The sequence below is a fragment of the Centrocercus urophasianus genome, unplaced genomic scaffold (genome assembly GCF_019232065.1).
Source record: "Centrocercus urophasianus isolate 14NV4802_14NV808 unplaced genomic scaffold, USGS_Curo_1.0 seq_7, whole genome shotgun sequence".
Taxonomy (NCBI): domain Eukaryota; kingdom Metazoa; phylum Chordata; class Aves; order Galliformes; family Phasianidae; genus Centrocercus; species Centrocercus urophasianus.
In genome coordinates this window covers 4041780-4064892 of record NW_024885310.1, presented here as the reverse complement: position 1 = coordinate 4064892, position 23113 = coordinate 4041780, and the positions used below count along the sequence as shown (strand labels likewise).

Here is a 23113-nt window from a genome sequence, read left to right as displayed (position 1 = left end):
GCTTCCATTCTCAGTCACCAGTAAGACTAGAATCATCTTCTAGTACATATTTTCCTTATTTTTAATAATGGTAATCATGAAATGCAGAAGTAGGTAATGTGTCTGTAGGAGAGTGTCTGTTTTGTGTCTTTACTTATCACAGATAATCATCTAATAGATTATTGTAATCGCTGTTGCTGTTTCCGCAGACCAGCCCAACAACATCTATAAAGTTTGGACATTATTATGATGTTTCTAAAAAAATGTCTCCAGAACTGCTTCAATCCATAAGATGGCACAGTTTTTTCCTTCCTGACGAATTGCCTTTAGAGCCTAAACTAAAAATGTGGTAAGTTGTAATCCCATGTACCTCTGTTGTGCATTCACATTCTGAGTGCACCTTAGTTGTAAGGAATATTTTCTCATCTACACTTGCTGTGAAAAATCTTGTAGCCATATATTGCTCACAGGTATTTCAGCTGCAGTTCCCATGTCAGCACTACATGCCATGAATGTCAGCAAAGCTACTGTGGCGCAGAAGCAGCTCAGTGTAGCAACTCCTCAGTGGGAGGAAGCAAGTTGGCATAGGCAATTAAGGCAGACATTACTAGGACAGCCTAAGACTCAGCTGAATACTCAGTTCAGCCCTACTGACAGTTGACTGTGGGGACTGAGGAAAACTATTACTGTCTGTCTATGAACTACTCTCTGAGCACCATGCCCCATCAGCTTTCATGAATGTGTGTCAGGTGGCTTTCAGGAATATGAAGATAACCATTCACAGTTTTTAGGGCTAAGACGACAGGCCATCCTTGACCTACATAGCTTAGAATGCTGTATCACATTAGTTTATTATGTGACTTTTACCTCTTACATTCTACAGCTTCACCTAAGGAAAATCCAAAGCAAACAAACAAACAAAAAAAAAATTCTTCTGTGAGAAGAATTACTCTAATGATGTGTCTTACACAATACTCTAAATTCCAGAGAAAATCATAAACTCTTATCTGAACAAATAACTTACTGTACTTTATGTCTACCAGTAATGAATTAAGGAAGACCAAAAGAAAATAAGTGACAACATCAAAGACTTGTGTTAGCCTGTGGCAAACACATCCATTGTATTTTTCTCAGAGACATTTCAAGTCAAGTCAAATGTAAGATATGGACTAGCAGTTTCTGTGTTTAGCCCAGTCACTTGATTTATAAAATATCTAGGTTCTCTAGATCACCATGCATAGGGCCAACTCCCAGAAGCAGTAGTAGAGAAAGCTTCATTGCATAAGATTTTAATTATAGTAGGCCCTAATATAAGAACTGAGATTTATAAAATAAGTGAAGTGTTTACAGAAGTATTTACAGAAGTGTGCCTTTAGAGTTGTAGAAAAGCAAAAGCCAAGACCCCAAATTTCTGTGTTATGCATTCAGATATCACTGATTTGAGTTTGATAACATGTATTCTTGCTGTGTTATGTAAAAAAAGTAGCTGATACACTTTCAGGAAAATAATTCATGTGTATAGTATAAAAAACAGACTTTACCTTTTATGCTTTTGATTTTATAATCTAGAAAACGTGGGTGATAAACTGAAATTTCATGTAGATGCGCCAAGTACTCCTGTTCTACTCTGCCATGATAAGACTGTACTGTTTTTGTTAGCATCCTTCCCGAAGACTTTGACTCAGAGGAAAATGTGAAGCTGGGTTTAGATGTAGGGTGGAGATATATGGCCTGTGATGGAATAGTGGAAGTTCTTTAGGTAAATCTAAGAGTCTTAAAGCAAGTTAAAAACTGACATGGCAAGGGCAGTAACTCTGTCATCTGCAGTAAGTAGGATGGGCAATAATGAGCTACAGTAAATTGTAGCAGTGGTAGTATAGGTGGACATAAGGAAATATTCTTCTGATGGTTAGCACTGGAAGAAGTTACCTTGCAGACACAGGCTGGGGGTGCTGTAGAATCTCCATCACTGAAAATTTCTAGGGATAAGTTAGGTAAATATCTGTCAGAGATAGTTTAGACATAGTTCATCTTGCCTTAGGGCAAGAAGATAGACTACCTGACCTCTTGAGGTCCCCTTCATCTCTGCCTTCTGTGACTCCTTAATTCACATTAGTCAAAATGTATTAAATACGTTACTAGTGATTTCTCTGCTTTCAAAACATCTATGCTTTTTCTGAATTGCAACTGGTTAACGCTGTTGTTTTTTTGTTGGTTTTTGTTGTTGTTGTTTTGTTGATTTTTTTGTTGTTTTTTTTTACAAATATTGAGATGAAAATCAGAGGAAAGCATTCTTTTCTCAAGGAGCAAAAACAAACTCTCAATCCTATAAGGATGCAGTGCTTCTGGCTTCTAAAGCTAGCTTTGGTATATCACAGAAGGGTAAAAATTTTCTGTTCTCTTGATTAACTAGACAATGCTTTAAAAGAAAGATTTAAGTGCTATTGTTAACCCTTCTAAATAGAAGTCAGCAATTTGTCCCACCGAGAGCTAGATCAAGCTTCTTTTACTGCCTCTTACAGTGAACTAGGAACACAGACCTGGCTGGTTAGAATGTCTCACTCAGAGGATGTCATTTCTTAGACAAAAGTTTCTGTGACCTTATGGCCTTATCTTCATGGCCCAAGAAATACCTGGCAGAATAACTCTTAATGATATGTATGGTACTGCAAAAATACTGTAACGTATTTGGGTGAGAGTAACTCAAAGAAGTATTAAAAATGAGAAAGAAACTTTTAAAAAATGGTTGCAAGAAGGACTTGAGATTTCAGCAGATCACTAAAAACATGATTTTTTTAAATGTTCTCTGCTTATGCGAAGAAAATGGACAGAAAAAGTGTTATCACTGAAAGATAATGTTACACAAACCTTTCAAAGTGAAGAAGTGCTTTTAAATCTCATAGTGTAACCCAGACTCAATGCTGTTGATTTTTTTTTTAAATCTGAGAATGCATTGCTCTTGTCACTAATACAGTGATAGAGGAGGAAGTGGAAACTGATAGTTTTACCTAGTATATAATTTTCCATAATTAGATGATGTAGTTGTTGATGGATGACATCTTTTTGTAGTATCAGAAATTGCAAACAAAAAAAAATATTTAAAAATTAGCAAATAAAAAAAGTAAGAAAAAGATTTTTTCCATCTTCTCAAAATGCTTCCTCATCAGTTTAGTTAACATGATCCATTCTAAATGTTTGTATTGTAGCAGAGCACAAAATGATTTCTTTCAGGGTGAAGTAAATTGCTACAGCCATCTAACTACTGCTATTGCAGGAGCACCTGAAAATATGCAGCCACTGTGGAAAGTGCACCTGATCCAACATATACTTTCTACACAGAGCTGGTAAGCTCTATGTTCTGCAGTGACTTAGCTGAAAAGGACCAAATCATTTTGGTGTTTCTAATTCTCTAGCATCAATTAAGAAAACTTTGGACTGTTCTTTAGTGCATACACTCTCTGTAATTGCATCTACTGTCTGGTGCAAAGTCATTACTGTACTGCTTTTGCACGGTCAGAGGTTTCAGGGCTTTATATGGGCCAAAAACTTCACTCTTCTTAGAAATCACCTACCTATATCCATGGTGTTGGCTTTCTATCTGCACTAGAATTTGGCATCCTTCTGGACTCGCAAAGAGAAAAGGTTGTCTGGCTGACTGGTTAAGTCAGATCTCAGCTACTGACTGGCTTTTCACTTTGCAATTACAGAAGGCCATATTGGAAGGTTCTGTACATCACTTAACATTTGGAGCAATTCTTTTTTCTTTCTTGTGTTCTTGTGCACGTGCTTGTGTTTGCTCACTGAAGGAGGGAGATGAGGAGTACCGTATTTGCTCTCCTTTTTGTAGTTCTGGTACATAATGCGATGGCTAACTTAGATTACTGGGTCTCCTTTTGGAGAATTACTCTAGGTGAGTGGAAGTGCACTGCTCTGTGATAAACATTAACTAAAAGCAGATTGAGAAGTCCTTTTTCATAAAGTAGTAATTGAGAATGGATGTTTGATGCAGAAGAAAGCATCATCCCTCTCTTCCTTAGCTCAGTAGCTGTTAGGGCAGAGCAGTTACGTACTGGCCTTAGTCATGGGACGGGGTTAACAGGGCTGTGCACCTGATAGCAGCTGTTTACAGTTGCTGTTGCTAGGATATTCAGGTGTCCTTTCTGTTGCATTGCTAAAGCTGATACTTAACAGGAAGGCAAAAGTACCATCTCTGATAAGTTAGTGCATCACTGAAGAGGCTTGCTTCCTACCTTCTGCTTAACTTCTGTTCCCATTAAGTTGTAATGACCAAAAATGAAGTGTGATTATTCAGGGAACTAAAATAGTTAAGCTGTAGTTTTTCAATAATACTCCTAAATTTTACCTTAAGAATGTAATTGCTTTTGAAAAAAAAAAAAAAAGAATTTGTCTAGAGTCTAGATTTAGAGATAAATTTAGATAAAACAGGTTTAACTGTCTTGGCTAATGGGGTCTCCATATACATAATAAGGCTATTTGTCATACCTTTGATAGCCTAACCTTTGTTAAATGCTTAGAAACTATCAACAGCAAAGTCAGAGGCTCTTTTGTAACCAGGATACCTTCTTGCCAGCTCCTGCTTTGCCCATTACTAAATTGATAAACAACAAAAAAAAAAAGAGTAAAGAAAAAATTGTTTAAACTCATTATCAGAATTAAATGGTGTTTAGTAACAAAGCCAAAAAAAAGGCTAGAAATTGCAGAATAAAAAATACCTTATTTCCTTCCTTATATATTATGGCAAACATTGCCAGAAGGGTAATGCAACCTGTTTTTATAAATAGCATTTCCACAATATTTTTTCATGTCCTTATTTACTTAGCATAGTTCAAATTCGAGGAAGCCAGTAATATTTTAGCCAGAAGTAGAAGAGCCACTATTTTTACATTCAGGAAAAAAAACCAGAAAAAAAAAAAACCCACAACCTGTATGCATCACATTATTTTCTTCAAACCTCTCTTTGCTGCCAATTTTGTGCGTAGATAAACATATCTTCTACGTCTTTGTAAGTTGTTTTATGTTTGTTTGTTTTTTAATTTTTGAATTCTCTGATTTTGGTGATAAAGCAATAAAGTTAAGCATTTTATTCTTCTGTTCATTTTTAAAAGCTAGAATTGCAGAATACACTCTGATTTACACTGTGGATAGCACAACAAGCATTGTAATATTATCCAAAGCAAAACAAGCATTAGGCGCATCCCTGGCTGTGGCTACTAGGTAGTTGGAAACTCCATCCCTATTGTTGGTGGACAGTAGTTTTCTGTCATTCTCAAGAGGATAAAGCAATATCTAAAAGGATAAACAAATGCTTCTTGTTATTCTGAAGCTCTGCAGATTTGCTCCAGCTCTGGCAAAAGAAGGAAGAAATTATTGCACTGTATAAACAAGGATCGTGTCGTTCTTAAGTGAACGCTTGGAGAGAGAAAACATTTTGTCTGATGTAGATGCTAAAGCCTGTTTTCTGGCCACCTACTCTGTAAACTTAAACACCTAAGACAGAGCAGGTATAACATTGGACACCTGCTCCTTTTGCAGCTAAGTGATAGGAAAATAATCCATTTCCAAAGCGACACTTTACTCTTGTGTTTGAGATACTCTATTTTGTACAGCAAGGCAGATGTTACACATTAAAAGTCACGTGGAGATGTGCATTGCCAATTGTTAGCAGCTGTGAGTTTCATACTTAGTATTAAAGTACTAAAACTAAAAGCAAATAAATTGAGTTTAATTTTGAAGCTCTCTCCTTTTATTTCTATATGAAGTGTCATCTGAATGGTTTCTGATATTGAATATTTTAAAACTTGGAGTTATTATGAAAATAAAATTATTTTAATTTGATTGTAGACACCGATAAATCATCTTGGGGTTAGGGTTTGAGTTGACACTGTTCTTCTAAAAGCATTACAGGAGCCTATGGTAAAGAAACTCCAAATACTCAAAAATTCTTTCCCGTGCAAAACTATGAAAGCAAGCTTTCTCGTGTCAATTTAGATGTTCCGTAGTAAAATGAGTAAAATATACATGAATAATATTCAAAAAGTATTTTTTACTTTCCCCAAAGCAATGGGGATAGTTTCACTATTGTTTTCAGACCAACCATATAAAATGATGGCTGCAACTAGGACTATTTTGAAGTAAATTTTTGAAAATAACCGTGCTTTCCAAGAAGATTAGAATCCACAAGGCTTGACGGTAATTAGTGAGATTGTAACAAAGTACTGAAGCTAGGAAAGTTAGAGGGCTTAAACTCTCAGCTTCACTCAGGAGCCTACCTCAAGTCCAGGCACAAAAGCCAGTATGCTCTTGGGGATTTAAGAACTAGTATGTCTCTTTTTAAAGTGAACAGCTGGCTTGATTTTTTTTTAAGTGAAGATTAGGACTTTCTGTCCTTTGCCTTTGTCCCCTGCCTGTGGACTGGAGAGCATGGCTAGAATGAGTCTGAAAAAAGAACGAGTATCAGAAAAATTGCATTGGAGGAGCAGGAACTGGAGGTTGCAAGACTTTGAGAGGAAAGTCTGTTAAACTTTCATCTGGTTTTAGCTGCCTGACTGTAGGCAACAGTTTGCTTCAATTCTTTTTTTCTTTAGGTCGGGGGGTTGTTTGTTTCTTGGGTTTTTAATCTTAGCGGCTGTTTTCCAAATAACACATAAACATAAATTATACCTCACAAACCATTGCGTTGCAAATAAAGGAGTGCTAACACCTGAGTGGATGGATACAGAATAGATCTATAATAGAACAGAATGTATTTTATGCTCTGTTGTGGTGTCAGAAAGATTACTAAAAATAAAAACAAATTATGCTAAATGAACGTTTTAAAGTAAGTGGAAATTTTCTGTTGGTTTTGATTCTTGTAGTGTTTGTGTGTATGAAAGATACAAAATAGAAAGTCAGCCCTGTTCTCCAGGGAATTGACATACTCAGAATAAAAATTGAGTAGCTCTTTGTCTGCTATAGAACTTTAATACTGTGCTGTAATGGTTGCAGCTTTAAGTAACTACATTAAATCATTGAACTTAAACAAGTAAGTGAGCCTGACATAATTATCTTCATCTCTAAGAGATTTACCTTTCACAGAATATCTGAATGCTGAACTAGTTAACGTGAACCAATCACAACTGCTTTTAAGGGCTGCTTTATTCAAAAAGGGTTGTTTTTTTCCTTCTGTGAGACACTCCTACACTGAAAGCTGCATCTGTTTCTATCTATTTTTAATACAGCTATTAGAGAGTATGTGTTACTAAACTATTTCTTCTTTCCAACAGTAATATGAACTGTGGTTATGCAAGGCTGCTTCAGTCCATTCAGAGTGTCATTTGCCAGGAGGGATTTGATGGCTCTCATCCCCAGGTACTGAGCACATTTGTACTCTGCTATCATCCTGAACTGAGATTTTCTGAATTTTTAAGGGTGGCAAAAGAATGTCCTGGAAAAATTAACAAGGAAGAAGTTGTTTGAAGCTGTTTCTAAACATTGTGGAAGTAAACAAGAAAAGTAACTGGAGATTGTGCTTCATAATTTAATGTGCAGTTGGAGCTTTTTCCTTTTTTAAGCAGATACGCAGAACATTTGAAAAAGAACCATTAAGTCAGGATTACTAAAAAGCACACTCTGTGCAATTAGCTAATAAATGGTTTGCCAAATACAGTGAAATTAAATAAAATGTGCTTTTCACCTATGGAGATCTTTTTTCGAACCATTGTATTAGCAGTAATGTGCTCAAGCTTCTTGAGTCTGAACATTTAGACTTGCAGATTCTTTCAGTGCTGTGAGTGGAGTGAATTTTTTAACGGGTTAAATAGTGTGTAATTTTAGTTCAATTTAAGTATCAAAACATCTTACTAGACTTGTGAAGATCACTCCACATAAATCATCACAGACTTGAAAAGGTCACTTTAGTTTTCATAACCCATACCTTGGGTAATCAGAAATATTCCAAGTCCATCAAGATAGAATTGAATACCTTATTTCTAGTTTGAACAACACCCTCTCCCCTGTTTTTAGTCATATCAAATAATATGCCACTCCTTTCAAGGTGGTGTAAATGAACTAAGTGATGTTGAGGCTTTATTGATAATTATATTCCTTGTACAACAGGAATATTACTGGAACACAAGTTGATTAGTACAGATAATGTCAAAACAATACAAGACTGCGTGCCACTACAAGTTTAATATCTGAGAAGTGCTTTTTGTGTAGAAAATAACATTGGAGTGGATGTATTCCTGTCTAAGAGTATTTATAGAAGCATTATCCACATAGAATTCTTGCATTTAAATTTGTACCATTAGCTATTTTTGCTGTGTCCCAGCCTGTCCCTTCTTCTGCCACTCCCTGTGGCTGACATCTCCTCTGGGACTGGAGAGCTCATGGACTGCAAAAAGCAGCAAGGAACCTCCTCCTGAAGGGATGGGGCTGGTGCTTCCTAGCTGTCTCATCAGCCAAGTCTGACAGGAAGGCAGTGCCTCTGCACGTTCCTGAAGTTTGGGGTTTTTTTTGAAGTTTTAAACAAAATAAAGATCTGTGAGAGATGATATTTTTTTTCTTTCTACAGACAAGGAAATGTTAAATATTGTGGATAGTGGTATTCTGTACTTCTGGTTCTTTTTTTCAGAATGTCTTATTAGAGCCAATAAAGACCAAAGAGCAAATAAAAACCAGGCAAATTTAAAAGTGTATGCAAATGTGTAAGTCTCTAAGGTGAAGCTTTAAAGTTTGAAAAAGAATTCTTTCTCAAACCATTTTACCTAACTAGATGGCTGTTACCTCTTGCACACTCTTTTCTCTGTCAAAGAAGACAATGTGTATGAATTATTGAGTGCAACCTATTACTGCTTGATTATTTTTCTAAAAAAGTTTCCCCTTTTCCACATGCACTGTGTTTCTCTAAATGCTCACATTTTGAGCATTTGTATAGTATATAACTCACATGTCTCCAAGTCTGTCCAGAGTTTGATGTAGTTTTGGCCCAGAACACATCTTGGAATATTTTATGTTCCAAATCCATGCAAAATTTATCTGTTGCTCTATAATCCCTTCTTTAACTTGAGTGTTGAGAAGTAGCTAGAAGTAAGAACAGTAGAATAAGAACCAGCCTGTGTCTTTCTGTGACGGACCTGTGTTCTTTCCTCTGTGTTGTAAAAGCACAAGCATTGAAGAAGTGTGTTAATCTACGTTCTTCCACCCAAAACGATGCTCTCTCTTTTGGGTGGGTCCTATTGGAAGTTTGGGGAAAACTACAAGGGTCTAAATATATTAGTGAGGAACTGAAAGAGATTTACTACTGACTTTAATAGATCCACTAATCACTGCATGTGAGAGACAGAAGACAACACCTCTAGTGTTTAGTGTTTTTCATATTGCACAGCATAAACTTCCCAAAATCTTTGGAGTCTGAAGACCTAGAAAGATGTTGCTTTTTGGGTCTGAGTCCAAAGGAAATGTTTGACCTGACTGGTAAAACATTCAGATATTTCTTGCTACTACCCAGGGCTGACCGGGTCCTTTTCCCAAGTGCTCAATCAGGTGTTCAGGCCATGACTCAACACTTCCCACCTTCTGTTCGCTGACATAGGTTGAGATGTCCTGTCTGTCCTGTATGATCCTTTTAGCCTTAGGACAGTAACTCTTGTTTGTGGCACTAAGCTACAGGAGGGTTGAAGTTTACCAATGCAGTGACTTCTCAGTTCACACTGTCTTGAACATCTTTACTGAGAACTATGTAGAAATTCAGGGTGTGAATCACCTGTAATCGAGAAATCGGAGCATCAGTTTTTATTGAATTCTTTTAATTTGATTCTGACAATCTCTCTGCAGGTTTTTTTTACTGCTGGTCACTAATATGAACCCTTTTTACATTTGGCATGGTTATACATGCTCATTTATCTCAGAATTATTTTCTTTTTATGATACTTGGTAGCAGAACTTTCACAGGCAACTTTTTTTTCATTAACACTTCTTTGGTATACTTTGGAGCTCAAATTTTTGTGTAAGAAAGGAGAGAAATGAGAGGAAAAACAGTAATGTTTTAGGATTCTCTTTCAGAATATACTGTATGTAACCAGCTGGTTAGCTTTAGAAATTGCACATTAGTAGTTTTGCATTTTTCCACACTGACCTGTTACTCTTGTATTTAATTATCTAATGTAGTGTGTTATCCAGCCAGTAAAAAAAAAAACAAAAACATTCCAACTGTAATTTTCACCAAGATCACCTGAGATTAACTCGTGATTACTTGAACTACTGAATTATTATGGGTATTCATTCTATAAATTGTAGTAGTTTCTAAAATTGTATACAATGTGGTATTTTTCTCCTAATGGTTAAAAAAATAACAAGTGTTGTGTTCTTCTTTCAATAGAAAAAACAAAAGAATATTTTACGGATAGGAATTCAGAGTCTTGGTTCCCTGTTGTGGGACGATGACATTTGTAGCACCAATACTCCTGAAGATATTCATAGCATTACAAAATTTCTGTACATTCTACGTGGCCTCCTCCGAAAATCTTTATCGGCTTGTATCATCACAATGCCCTCTCACCTTATTGAGGTAAGACATCTATCTCTGCTAAATGTTGTAGTTGATGCTACATCGGTTAGCAAAAATTGGAAGTTCATGGGGAAAAAATAAACACAATTCTAAAAATTGAGGAAGCTCTTTTGATTCAAAGGGGAAAGTTAAACAACAGCAGTAGTTTTCCTACATTTCTGTGGGACAGTCATGCTGCAAAATCAACGAGTACCTTAGCATAAAACAGTCCTAAATAGTTATTCCTTCTATCAGTCATAGTCAGAAATTTCAAGCAGTATCAGAGCAGAGAAAACTCTGCTAGGAATCTTTATTTCTAACACACTTTTTTACCACCTCAGAACACAGTTTAGAGTTTCAATACAAGGCATTTTAATCCACTGCCTTCATCTGTCATACACATCAGGATGATGTATGACTTTGTTTTTAAAGCCAGGAATTGAAAGATACAGGTTTACTCTTTAATATTCCGGTTTGTTGGGAACAGAAACAAACCAGGTATTATTCATTACTGATTATAATAAAATAATATGGAATAAAACCTCATATTATAAATGGTTCCCTTCATCATAGAAATGAAATTTTCATTGTTGAATTAAAATATTGTATTATGTAAGTAAGTACATCATTCTCACATACATACTGCATTTTTAAAAGGTATTTGAGTACCTGCTGATGTTATTTAGGTGAATACCTGAACCACATTTTGTCCTGCACAACTCCATCCCCTTACTTACATTTTTTTTAATATTAGATGACAGTATGTCTTTAAATAGGGTGATAGTAAAACTTACCGCAATAACTGGAATTTGTGGATCTAAAACTAACTTCCTTCTTTTGAAACACTGGGATTTCCTGTCTGTCACTGAGATAGAACCTATGTTATTATACTTTTTACATATTTTAATATATCAGTGAGAGAGATCATATTCTACAGAAGTCCAGAAATGTCTCTGGAGCAAGTTTTTCTGAGAAACAAGTTGAAGGATATAATCTTTTGTTTTTCTGTCGACTTATCTGGGGAGTTGTTTTTGTTTTCCTTTTGGTCAATTCTCTATAAATCCATTCCCCCAGAGTTCCTATGAAATTATGTCTCATTTTCTAAATAACTTCTGATTTTGAATTTTAACAGGATTACTTTACAGTAAGTGACAGAATATTCTGAAGGAAAAAATGAAATGTGGTTTCCAGAATCTTCACAGCTTTAAACAAATTCAAGCTTTACTTTTTGTTGTTGTTGTTTTTAAAATTGTTAAACTTCATGTATCCTTCTTTAAATACTAAACTGTGGAGAAAACTGTCATTAGGAGGAGCAAAGCTGCTCTGAGGGTTCCTTATACCCCACATTACTCAGTTCCCAGAGCCCTGCTGTGTAGTTGTTCCACTCTCCAAGAAGCCTGTTAAAGAGCCCCTGAGAGCATGTGTACAGCCCTCCATGTTAATAGTTAATTGGTGAGGATGGCAAGATGAGAGGACAGCCGAACATGTGGTCTCTCAGGCTCAAGCCGTAGACAGACCTTTAGTTATAATAACAGCAGCTGCTCACATTCTCACAACCCAGCTACTCACCATTTTGTTGCTGAGGTTTCTTACTGGATGAAAAAAGTAAAGAAAATATCTTTTCAAGAGAACAAGAGAGAGCATTTGTTTGGTGTTTTGTTGGTTTGTTTTTTTTTTTCCTAGTGTGTTTCTGTATATGTATTTAATTTAATCAGAATAAGTTGTAGCATATGCTTTCTCTGTTAAATCTTAAAGCCAGCTGAAGGCGTAGGAAATGCATACTGTTATCCTGAAGATGTAGTAAATTCCACATTTATTCCCTGAACAATTATCTGTTTCTGCTGTATTATCTTTTGCTTCCTGACTATATTAATTAAGGGAGTCTGCAAGTAAAATCTTCACATAATAAGAAAATACAAGATTTCAAAATGTGAAGTGTTACCAAGTTATCATGTTTGCATAATATTTACAGAGAAATAGTTGCTTTTAAAAAAATAGTTTTCAGTCATATCTCATGCCATACCTTGTCCCTGACAGCCAGTTACAGTTACTCTGGTGAAGAAGAAATAAAACTCACACTTGACACTACTGAATTTCACCAGGGATGATGCTATTCCAATCCAGCCCAGATAGTCTGTATTGCTGTGTGCATTAAATAAAGTACTTATCTGTGTAGTTAGTGATTCGCTTCCTTTGTATATTTTGCCAAGTACTTGTCATGTTGCTGTGTGACAGGGAGTTTGCAAATTAAATCTATGTAGCTTTTTTCTTTCAAAAAGTTTCATTTTGCCTGTACATTTCAGAAATTATATCTTTGTTCTTGGATGATAAGACAGTGAGATGAAGCTCCCTATATACCTCGTGTTCTCATTGTTTTGTGTATTCTCCCATGCTGCTTTCTTAATATGTTTTTAAGCAGTCTCCTTTTTTTCAGCCATAACTCACAGTCGTGGAGTACAATAATGCTCTTATTGTTTGTTCACTTTTTCCTACATGCTTATATATGCTTTGTCTCTTCAGTGTCAGCTGAACGTTAAACAGTGATTTTGTTTGTGATGCTTTTCCCTCTGTGCTACACATCTACCAGTATGGATCTAATCCACCTAGTTCACTGCTTTGCATTTAGTAAGTTTGAATTGCATTTGTCAGAATATGATGCTCATTCCCCCAGCTTGATGGAACACTGAATGTCTTCGCAGCCTTCTGTAAAGATGTATTTTGGGAAAAGACACAAATTTACAAAGAATCTGGTTGTGTACAGAGTTTTTTCAGAGTAAGTTAATGAAATTGTAGTCCCCTAAAGAGCACAAATTCTCTGTTTTATTGATGAAAGTGCAGTACATAAAGAAAAACAAATATTCTATTATTTTCTCTATCACAAAACCAGAAATACATTGTTCTGGAAGCAAATTTCAAGAAAATGACTCTAAAAACTTAACCGATTAGAAATTTTATTCAGATGATAACTGACAAGTTTTTCTTGATTGATATTTTCTCCTGATTGAACATACTCTTATTTTACCCTGTCTGTCAGGTAATAAATATTGAGATATTTATGAATGTGATTAAAACAGTTGATGGAAGGTTATTTGTCAAGGTTTTCTACTGCTTCTTGAAAATGAATTGTGCCTCTGAAATAAGATGGTGCATTTGAAAAGGGTAAATTAATTACATTTTTAAACCTAGCAAAAATGATCAGGGTGGGCAAATTGTACAGGGATTTAATTTGTTGTTGTACTTCCCAAAATAAGAAATATTATCAAAACTAGAATGGACTCCTGCTTTCTGTATTTTGACAATCTACATTTTTAGTACATAGTGTTAAAAAAAATTATTCTACAGAATGTGATTTTAACGTCACTGTTTTATGTTCACAAAAAAGTTGAAATGTAAAATACTTTCATAATTCCATTCTCCTTATTTCCAACTCTGCATCACTTAAGTAAACAGTCAAGTTCATGAATATGTATTTTTTAAGTAGATTATTGTTTCCATTTGAAGACGTGTAATGCTCTCATTGAAGCCACCCTTTATTTTGAACATGAAGCTGTATTACTGGTAAGGACTAACCACCATATTAGTCAGTGTGTACCAAGGGAAATTAATTGACTAATGAAAAGTCAGTATGGATAAGTCGCAGAAGTTACAGAACCTGTCCTCTGAGTCTGAAGTCCTGCTTAGCAAGTATTTTCGTTATTTCATCCAGCATGTTAAAAGATTGATTTCCTGCAATATTAATGTTTTGATGCTTTGAATTAACCGGGGTGCATAAATCACTGTACGTTTCAGTGTAGAAAAATTCAGAAGCAAACCTTTTTGCATTCATAGCCTTTTGAGTTCACAGCGAGAGCTTTAGCAGCTAAACTTGAAGTCAAGCAGCCGTGCTTTAGAATCCATTCAAATACAAAATAGTGAATTTCTCGGTTTGAAATCTGTATTCCTATGGCAGGAGCCAAGACTGCATTCCCTAGAACTCTACCTTCTGTGAGTTCACAAGTGTAAAATGCTGAATAACCTTCAGGTACATTTGTGCATGTAAATATTAAGCAGCAACTGCATTAAGATTAAATGTCACGTATTTTTCTATATCATTAGTTGAATAAGCTTTCAAAATCCTCTTCTGAATAGAAACTGTGGAGATGAAATGGTCTTTATATTTGACTATACTGTTGTTGTTTTTTTTTTCCTTTTAGCTGTGGCATACTCAGTTGTGTGAAAGAAGTACAATTTAACTTCCATTCAAAGAAATGTTGAGAGTCATGAGTTTATGGCAGTTATTCTTGTGTTTCTCATATAGTTTTCAGATGGGAATATTCTGTTTTGGATATCCTGGGCATTCAGAGAAGCATCTTAAAATTATAATCCAGTAGCAAGTCCGAAGACACCTTAAATATATATGAAAATGTAAATTGTGTAAGAGTAAAACATTTTGCTTCTAATTTCTATTATTCTTCATAGCATTTACTTATCAATTCACATAAATATTTTCTTTTCATAAAATAAGTTTATGGCTGCCAAGAGGCTGTATCTTGGCTCTGCCACTTCTGATTTGGTAACAAATACTCATTTCAAGCACAAACACATTGTTCATCTGAAACATGTTTTTGCACCCATATTAGCTGTCTTTTAATTTACCTAGCTATATTATGTTGATGACTAGTCACTCTTTGGGTTAAAATGTATAACTAAAAAAGCCTTCTCATTTTAGTACGTTACAATTTAGAACACTATAAGCACGTTCTTATCACCGTAAGCATCAGCACATATTTAATCACAAAATTACGATTCCATAATGATTATGTTAAACTTTAAAATGTGATGAGTATATGCAACTTGAGAATATCTTATCTTTTATTTATGTAATCTGAAAATACAGACGTTGAAACTTCAAGAAAAATGAGGTGCTGTTTAATACCAAATCTTTCAAATGCAGTATTAGATCTAAACAGTTAAATATCCCATCACAGTATGAAGATAGTCATCTGTTCAAGCATATGGAATCTTTTGGCTTCTGGACTAAGTAGTTAATATAATGCCCAGTGTCCAGACATGGACACAACTGTTATGGAAGCAGAAGGGAAGAGGCTCATGTATTGAGCCCATTTGGACAGTGATAAGTAAAGATTAGAAGACAGCCTCTAACACAAGACAAAGTAGTCATCTGCTTTAAGCAAGTAACTCTGTTGGAAAATGAAGATAGTACTGTTTTGGAGCAACACTAGATTTTTCAGATAAGTAGAACTAGAAGTTCTTGAAAAAAAGCCCCTGTGCATGTTGTATTAACTAGGGTTTTTATCTGGTGCATTTCAGTACAAAGAATAATGATTCAGTGTTAGTTTTATAGTTAAAATATTGCTTAAGTATTTTCTATCCTAAGTGTTTTTCAGATCACTTAATATAGTATTTCTGTGCAGCATCTGCTCAGTAATGCTTTTATATGAACTTTTGGTGTTGTGCAAAAACCCAGAAATTTCAGAATCTAATTTTACATCTTTTTATTTAGACCTGCTCTATTAATTACAATATAATCATAATAAAAAGGAATACTGCATCTTTAATGATGTTTTTGTGCCTGTGTAGTTAAGCTTTAATGGCAGGGGAAAAAAAAAAAAAAAAGATTAAATTAGCCTTGTAACCTCTTTCTCTTCCAGACTGATGATGGAAAATAAAAGCTCTTAGCCACAGAATGTAACACTTAGAATTAATATTTAATTAGACCAGCAAATTGTACACTGTGGCTGAAAGCTTCCAAAGAGTTGTTAGTGCCACAATTGACCTACAAGTTTAATAATAACTCACTTCTAGGAGCAAGTGCCAGTTCAGCATAGTGGAGCCACTGTAAGAAAGTCCTGTGAGATTAAAATCAGCAAACCAAATGGCAGGCGAGGATTCCTGGGATGGAGCCTTCTGGAAGGCTGGGAGCTGGAGTAGCTTTTCAGCCAGGTTTCAGATGAGAACAGTGGGCAAAAAAAGCTGATCCCTCCTGTTCTGGGAGCTTCTGGTTGTAGGCCAAAATCCTAGAACAGATTTTTTCTAAATGTTCTTACTGCAGCTATTAATTCATTTCACAAATCAAATAATGGATGACTTATCCTCATGTTGTAATTAAGCTTTAATGCAAAAAATAATCCCCAAATTCCTTGGTCATGAATTTGACTCATGGAAGAAGAACGCTTTTGGTATGATGTGTGATTTTGTATGTTTGTGTTGCATAACCTTTCATTTTTGTCTTATTTGATTTCTACATAAAAAAGGTTCTTGTTACCTCATCTGATCTGATGAGCAGTTTATCATAGTATTATGAAGTATATAAATTAAATACAAAATTTGTACACACTGTAAAATATAATATTTTGAAAATTGATTAGTTTAACATTACCTTTCATTCTGTGAACAATTACAATGTAAATCCAATAACTCTGCCATTAGATACCCACCTGAGCCTTAATCCTGTGACAAATTATTCTACTGAAATAGGGCACCATAAGTTCAAAATTGTGCAAACACAGAGCAACAGACTGAGGAAGGAACATTCTGCATTATTTATTGGCTAGATCCTAAATAATTAAAGAAATGCCTACTCATTAGTTAAAAATTAAAGCAGGTGAGGGCCTTGCCAGCAGAGGGAGCAATCATGTCTTTCCTTAGGTTCCCATCATTTCCAGCCTACCCATCATTTCCACCCTACCTCTTCTTATTGCCCAGCCAGTATCCCATCTGGACATAGCTTTACCAGACTGCTCCTGATGACAGCTTATAATTTCATACTGAATAAGGGATTATTTTGTTAAATGATTTTATTTTTGAGAACATTGCACTTGATTAAAAATGTCAGATAGATGTTCCTGTTGATGTTTGTGTGCTATTAATTGAAATAATAGTGGAGGGCTCTTTTGGTCACCTGTATGTAAAAGGCAATTGACTGTTTAAGGAGTTTAAGTTGCAGCAGTAGTTAGCCTGAATTGGAAAGCAAACTGCAGTGCATTTTTTCAGGCAAAAAGACAACAGAAGGCACTCTTAAACCTTTTTTATTTTTAATCATGAATAATTCCCAGTATAATCTTAGGATTTTAGCTAAGCCAGTTAGTCTCAAATACGTTAATTTCACCGACTTTGTTATGGCTCTCAGGATTTGATAACGTGATTCCCATTCTTTCTATCTACTTTTACATCTGTATCTCCTACACCATGACCAACTAGTAGCATTAAATATTTTAAGTAGTTACTATTATTTAAAAAATCTGTTTGAATGGTCGTTTAATCTCCGAGGTATTAAAGACAAAAATTAACACAGTTTTTCATTCACGTGCTTTTATACTAACGAGACAAACATTATCATAGAATCGTTTGAGTTGGAGGGACCTTTAAAAGTCATCTAGTCCAACTCCCCTGCAATGAACAGGAGCACTTACAGCTCAATCAGGTGCTCAGAGCCCTGTCCAGCCTCACCTAGAATGCCTCCAAGGATGGGACTTCCACCACCTCTCTGGACGACTTGTTCCAGTGCCTCACCACCCTTATTGTAAAAAACTTCTTCTTTACATCCAGCCTAAGTCTCCCGTCTTAGTTTGAAACCATTTCCCTTGTCCTGTCACAACAGACACTGCTAAAGAGGACCAGGTAGTGTTCTGGGGAGTTGCTGGGCTACTTTCAGCCCAAATCATGTACTGATTTCTGTCCAATTCCTCATCCTTTGTTGGAGAAAAAAAGCAGGAGGACCCAGTCAAGCTTATTTCCTTTTGCAACTATGGTAAAATCAAAGCAAGAGCTTTGCTTGCCAGAGCAGTTCCTAGTCACTTGCAGTCTGTACTTTCAATTCATGAGTGCTGTTAGAAAAGAAAAGAGATTCAGTTCAGAAAGTGTCACCCCGTGGCAATCCATACATCTGTCACCTTTTGCTGCAAGGTAATAGCTAGATTTTCAGCACCCAGAGCTTTCAGGACTTTGGACTCCCATGCTATTGTATTTTCATGGCACCCCAAAGCCATAGTCACTGCCTTCTAAACCAAGCCTCAAATTAATGGAAGTAGGCAGGGCTTCAGCAAAAGATAGAGTTCGCTTCCCAGCGCTCTGTTGACTGGCTCTTGACTCTGGACAACTCATGGCATCTTTGTGCTTGGTACATTACTTGTAAATGAGGATTTGTTGATTTTTTTGTAAAGCCCTTGGAGATCAACAGATGGAAATTTTTATTTAAACTATGCAGTCTTTGTTCTCACTTTTGTGGATCTCAACAGCAACTGTTACTGATTTGCTCATTTCATTTATATCAAGTCATCGCTAGCTTGGCTGCTGGCCCTTGACAACACTGTAAAGAACCTCTCAGGTCTTCAGTGGCAGAACAGACATACATTTTATTCTAAGTACCAATTGCTTTCTGGCACTTAATTCTTTTTTAACTAAAATAATAGACAAGTCCAGGTCATCTATCCTCAGTAAAGATCCAAAGCTATTCTTATAGTGTGTGATATTTAGCTTTTATTTCATGACTGATCATTTTTCTTGAATATTTAAATCCAGGATGTTCAAATGGGATACCTTGTCATCCACCTGCATCTGATATAATTGATAATAGTCATTGCAGAGTTCCCATAAGAGTGATGGTGCTTCAGGTGTATGAGAAGGTAACCATGGCTCAAATTAAATTTTGAGTTTTCAGTGTAAAAAAAATGCTAGTTCTAACTTGTTTCACAGTTGGAAGACTCTGAGCTTTTGCGAACTACCAGTGCAAACATTAAAAAAAAACAAAACCTGGAATTAATACATCATGTAACATATTGGCCAACAGATGCTTTGTCACTTCCTTCCCATTTTTGTATGTTGCATCTAATTACCTGCTTGTATCTTTGCTACATTTCCTTTCTTTGCTACTGTAACTTGTATAAAAGTCTTCAAAGATACTATTCATTGCATGAAAATTTCTAATTTAATGTAGTACATATCAACGAACTGACCAAAATCAATGCTTCTATGATTTCATCCATATGAGCACATATTTATGCGTGTTCCGTTACAGTCAGTAAAATTCTTCAAAGGTAGAAGAAGATGCAGAATATTTAAATGTGGACATATCCTCTGTGAAGGTGTTGGAAGTCTGTAGAAAATCCTTTAGATATATTTCCAGCAAAGTGAGCTTGTCTTTCATCACAGACATCACACTTCAATTTGGTTTTCACGTGATATTGATAGTTTTCTAAGTACCAGAATTTCTTAATGTAACTACTGTTGTTCATCTTGTATTCAGTGGTCTGAGTAAGCATCAATTTTATGTAAAACCTAAATTCAAAGTTCAGCTGGTGTGTGAAAGCACAGAAAAAAAGTGCTGATCGACTTGGAATTAGAGTAAGTACACAAATTTTGACTTTACAGATTTTGTTAATTACCGATATAACAGTTCTGGCAGGGCATTTATTAATCATTTATTTTCAGGATTGGTGAATAATGAAAAAGCACACAAAATGTATCTCTGTAAAACTAGTGCGGTGGCCTAATACCTCACTTTATTATTATTTTTTTTTACCAAGATAAAAGGTATGGATAATTCTGTGATTTTAGCAGTAGTAATTATGAACAAATGGTTAAATATTTAAGCCGTACCTCTTAATGTTAATAATTTATCTTTTCAATTCCAAATCCTGTGGAGATTAAGTAGTAATGACAAGTGGTAAATATTTGTGTGTCGTGAAGCCATTACCACTTTATTGTATGGTAATGTCTCAGAAAATATGAAGAATGATTACACCTATTGAATATCCAGCCAGTATTTCATTGCAGTCCAATGTGGTTGCGTATATTATAGCACTAAGCTACTTCAGTGTCATGAGTGAGTGCAGCAGAGACAAAAAGGGGGCAGCCAGTTCTTGGGTCTGTTTTGAAAACCTGAATGCCAAAATTTGCTTTATGTTCACAAGGATGAAATCACTGTACATTAACTTGCTCACTCGATCTTTATTTTTGAGACCTTTCAAACAAAGCATCAATATTACTGGACTCTCAATTTTAGGATTCATTGTATTAACTTATAAACAAATGTTTTTAAATAAAAACAGTGAATACATTAATTAATCAAAATTAGTTAAGGGTACAGAAGTCAAATGTAGCCTTCACTATGAAAACATAGGCAAAAATATCTCTTTGAAAACAGTCTTCATGCACCTCATTTTCAGATTGATGTATAAATCAATCTTATAAGTCTGTTAACATTGATGAGTATACAAATGCTGATATACGAAATCCATGTGACTGGGGAGTTTTAACAGGTGCTAGTTGGATTTCATTGTAGATCTGAAACGTTTTTATTTTCCTTTTAAATTTGGAGATTTTTTTGTATTTTCCACGTAGGAAAGTTAAACCTGTTTTGGGAAAATTTTCAATTATTTGAATTTGTTTACTGAGAATTTAAATACTCCTTTTACATAAATTTTATGAGGTTTTTAATTTCTTTGCAATCTAACAAAATAAAAACAGGAGTACATATCTCTGTGTTTTAGACAATTTTTGCCAGGAAGTGAGAGGAGAAGTAGGAATTAGAGCAAAGCAGAAAAAGCAACCTTTTTTTTTTTTTTCTAATGTGGAATTCAGATGAACCAAAGTTGATTTGATAAATAATAGTTATGATAAAATTGTCCTTCATTAAGAACTCAATCCAGTAAAAATATGTAGTTTTGATTTCAGTGTGTAAGTTTGAGTATTCAATCTCTCTGTCTGTTTGCATTGGTAGAACACCATGCTTTGTCCTCAGATGTGGAAGATGGTACACTGCTTTATTTGCAAATAAGTGTTTCTAAACATGCACAGATAATTGCTCAAAGCTCTGTAGATTCTGCAAATAAATTAGTAGGACAAAACAATCTTTTTCCATAATTGCCTTTCCCTAAAAGCTGGTTAAACATGTATGTACAGTTGCCATTTACATATCTAAGTAGCTAAATGGATTTTCTTCCAACGGTGTTTTGAAAGTGCACTTCATTTGAGCTCAAATATTACAAGTCTGAGCTAAAAAGAAAATTCCTGTCTAAAACAGTGAACACTAAGTAAGATATAGAATGAATGCCCAGCCCAGTCTGCACATCAGGGTTGCTACCATATTGTTAGAATAATTATATTTTGGCTGAACTAACTAATTTAGAAAACCTGCAGCGCATCTTGCAAGACTGCAAACTTTCCAGGACTGAGTCGGTTGGTTTTCTTTAATTTATTTATTTCTCAATGTAATTTACAACAATACCTCCTCTAGTTGCCAACAAACTCTTTCCTTGAATCCCCCCCATTCCTGGCTTCCCTCCTAACCATGTCCTGGCTCATCTCCAGAGCTGCCAAGTTTCTGCCAGAAGCAGGAGGTAGATTTGTATGGGGCTGGAGGAAGATCTGGAGCTCTGTTAAATTTTCAAGCCCAGATGGGGCAACATGATTTGTGTGTTTATGTCAGTATGCCATACATCACAACTATCTGTGTGCTGACGTCAGCTTTGATTGGGCATTAATGTGCTGAACACTGCAAACTAGAAAATACACGATAGATACAGATCTATGACAACAATGCCACATAAGCAAATGTCTATTTGTTGTGGCAATTCATTGTGGAAAATATTTCCCAAGATACACTGCATTAAGCTCAGAGAATATTTTGACACACTTTAAAAATAACAACAAAATCAACATAGGCGAACGGATTACAATTAAAGAAAGCAAACTATTCAGAAGAAGAGCTGAAACCAACAAGCTGAAGTGTGTATATCACTAGGTAAATATTGAATTGCTTTAATATTTCCAATCTAGGACTAAATAGGAAAGATGCTATTCTTAGGATTTACAGCACTTGTAATGATGAGGATGCCTAGCTGATGGTTGAGCATCTTTCTACCCACAGTTTTTGTAACCCTTGTTGGTTAAAACCAGCAAGCAAAAAGACTAATTAACAGCGAACTTTTTTACAAACGGTCTGATTTTTTTTTTCCTATACTAAGAATTCAGGTTAGCTTCCAGAAATCACCAGTATTTCCCTGTTAACCTATATTACAGTGTAATGTTTCTTACTTACACAAATAACACCCAGCAACCTGCTGAAGAATTGACAAAATAAGGTAATTTCAAGTTTGTGGATTTACAGAGGTCACTGGCTACTTCAGATTTATGTTGTCCTTAAGTGACTGACCCTATAAAACAATGTGACTAAGAGTTTCCATTAGAACACGATATGCTGTCTCTCCCTTCCTAGAAGAGGAACTAATTTGCAAGTCATCTTTAATATTTCAGCGGTGGATATAATTAGGGCATGCAATAATGAAGTGTAAGGCTTGATCTGGAAGCAACATTCTTTTACCTCAGTTCACTTGCATCATTGCTCAGAAAGGGAATTCTGTAGTATTATATTATTTTATCTTTACATGTTGTTAGACTCTGCAGGTAAAACTGAAGTCCTCTGATTCCATGGGGATAGACCGTTTTGGCCTGAGCACAAGTAGCAGCTTTGTAGAGAGACCAGTCCAGAGGATTTAATGCCATCTGGCCCATAAGGTGGGGAAGGGAGGGGGTATGGAGGTACCAGGGGACTGGCGGCTTTGGGCCTTGTACCCTGAGCAGATTGGT

General features: G+C 35.5%; 1 protein-coding gene across 1 annotated transcript in view; it reads left to right on the top strand.

Moving 5' to 3' along the window:
* ELP4 (elongator acetyltransferase complex subunit 4) overlaps nucleotides 1-23113 on the top strand; it is a 122135-nt gene that overhangs the window by 28315 nt on the left and 70707 nt on the right. Inside the window, exons 5-7 of the mRNA XM_042837218.1 lie at nucleotides 189-328; nucleotides 7263-7347; nucleotides 10358-10546. Coding sequence (XP_042693152.1) covers nucleotides 189-328; nucleotides 7263-7347; nucleotides 10358-10546 — 414 coding nt within the window. The remainder of the gene's footprint in view (nucleotides 1-188; nucleotides 329-7262; nucleotides 7348-10357; nucleotides 10547-23113) is intronic.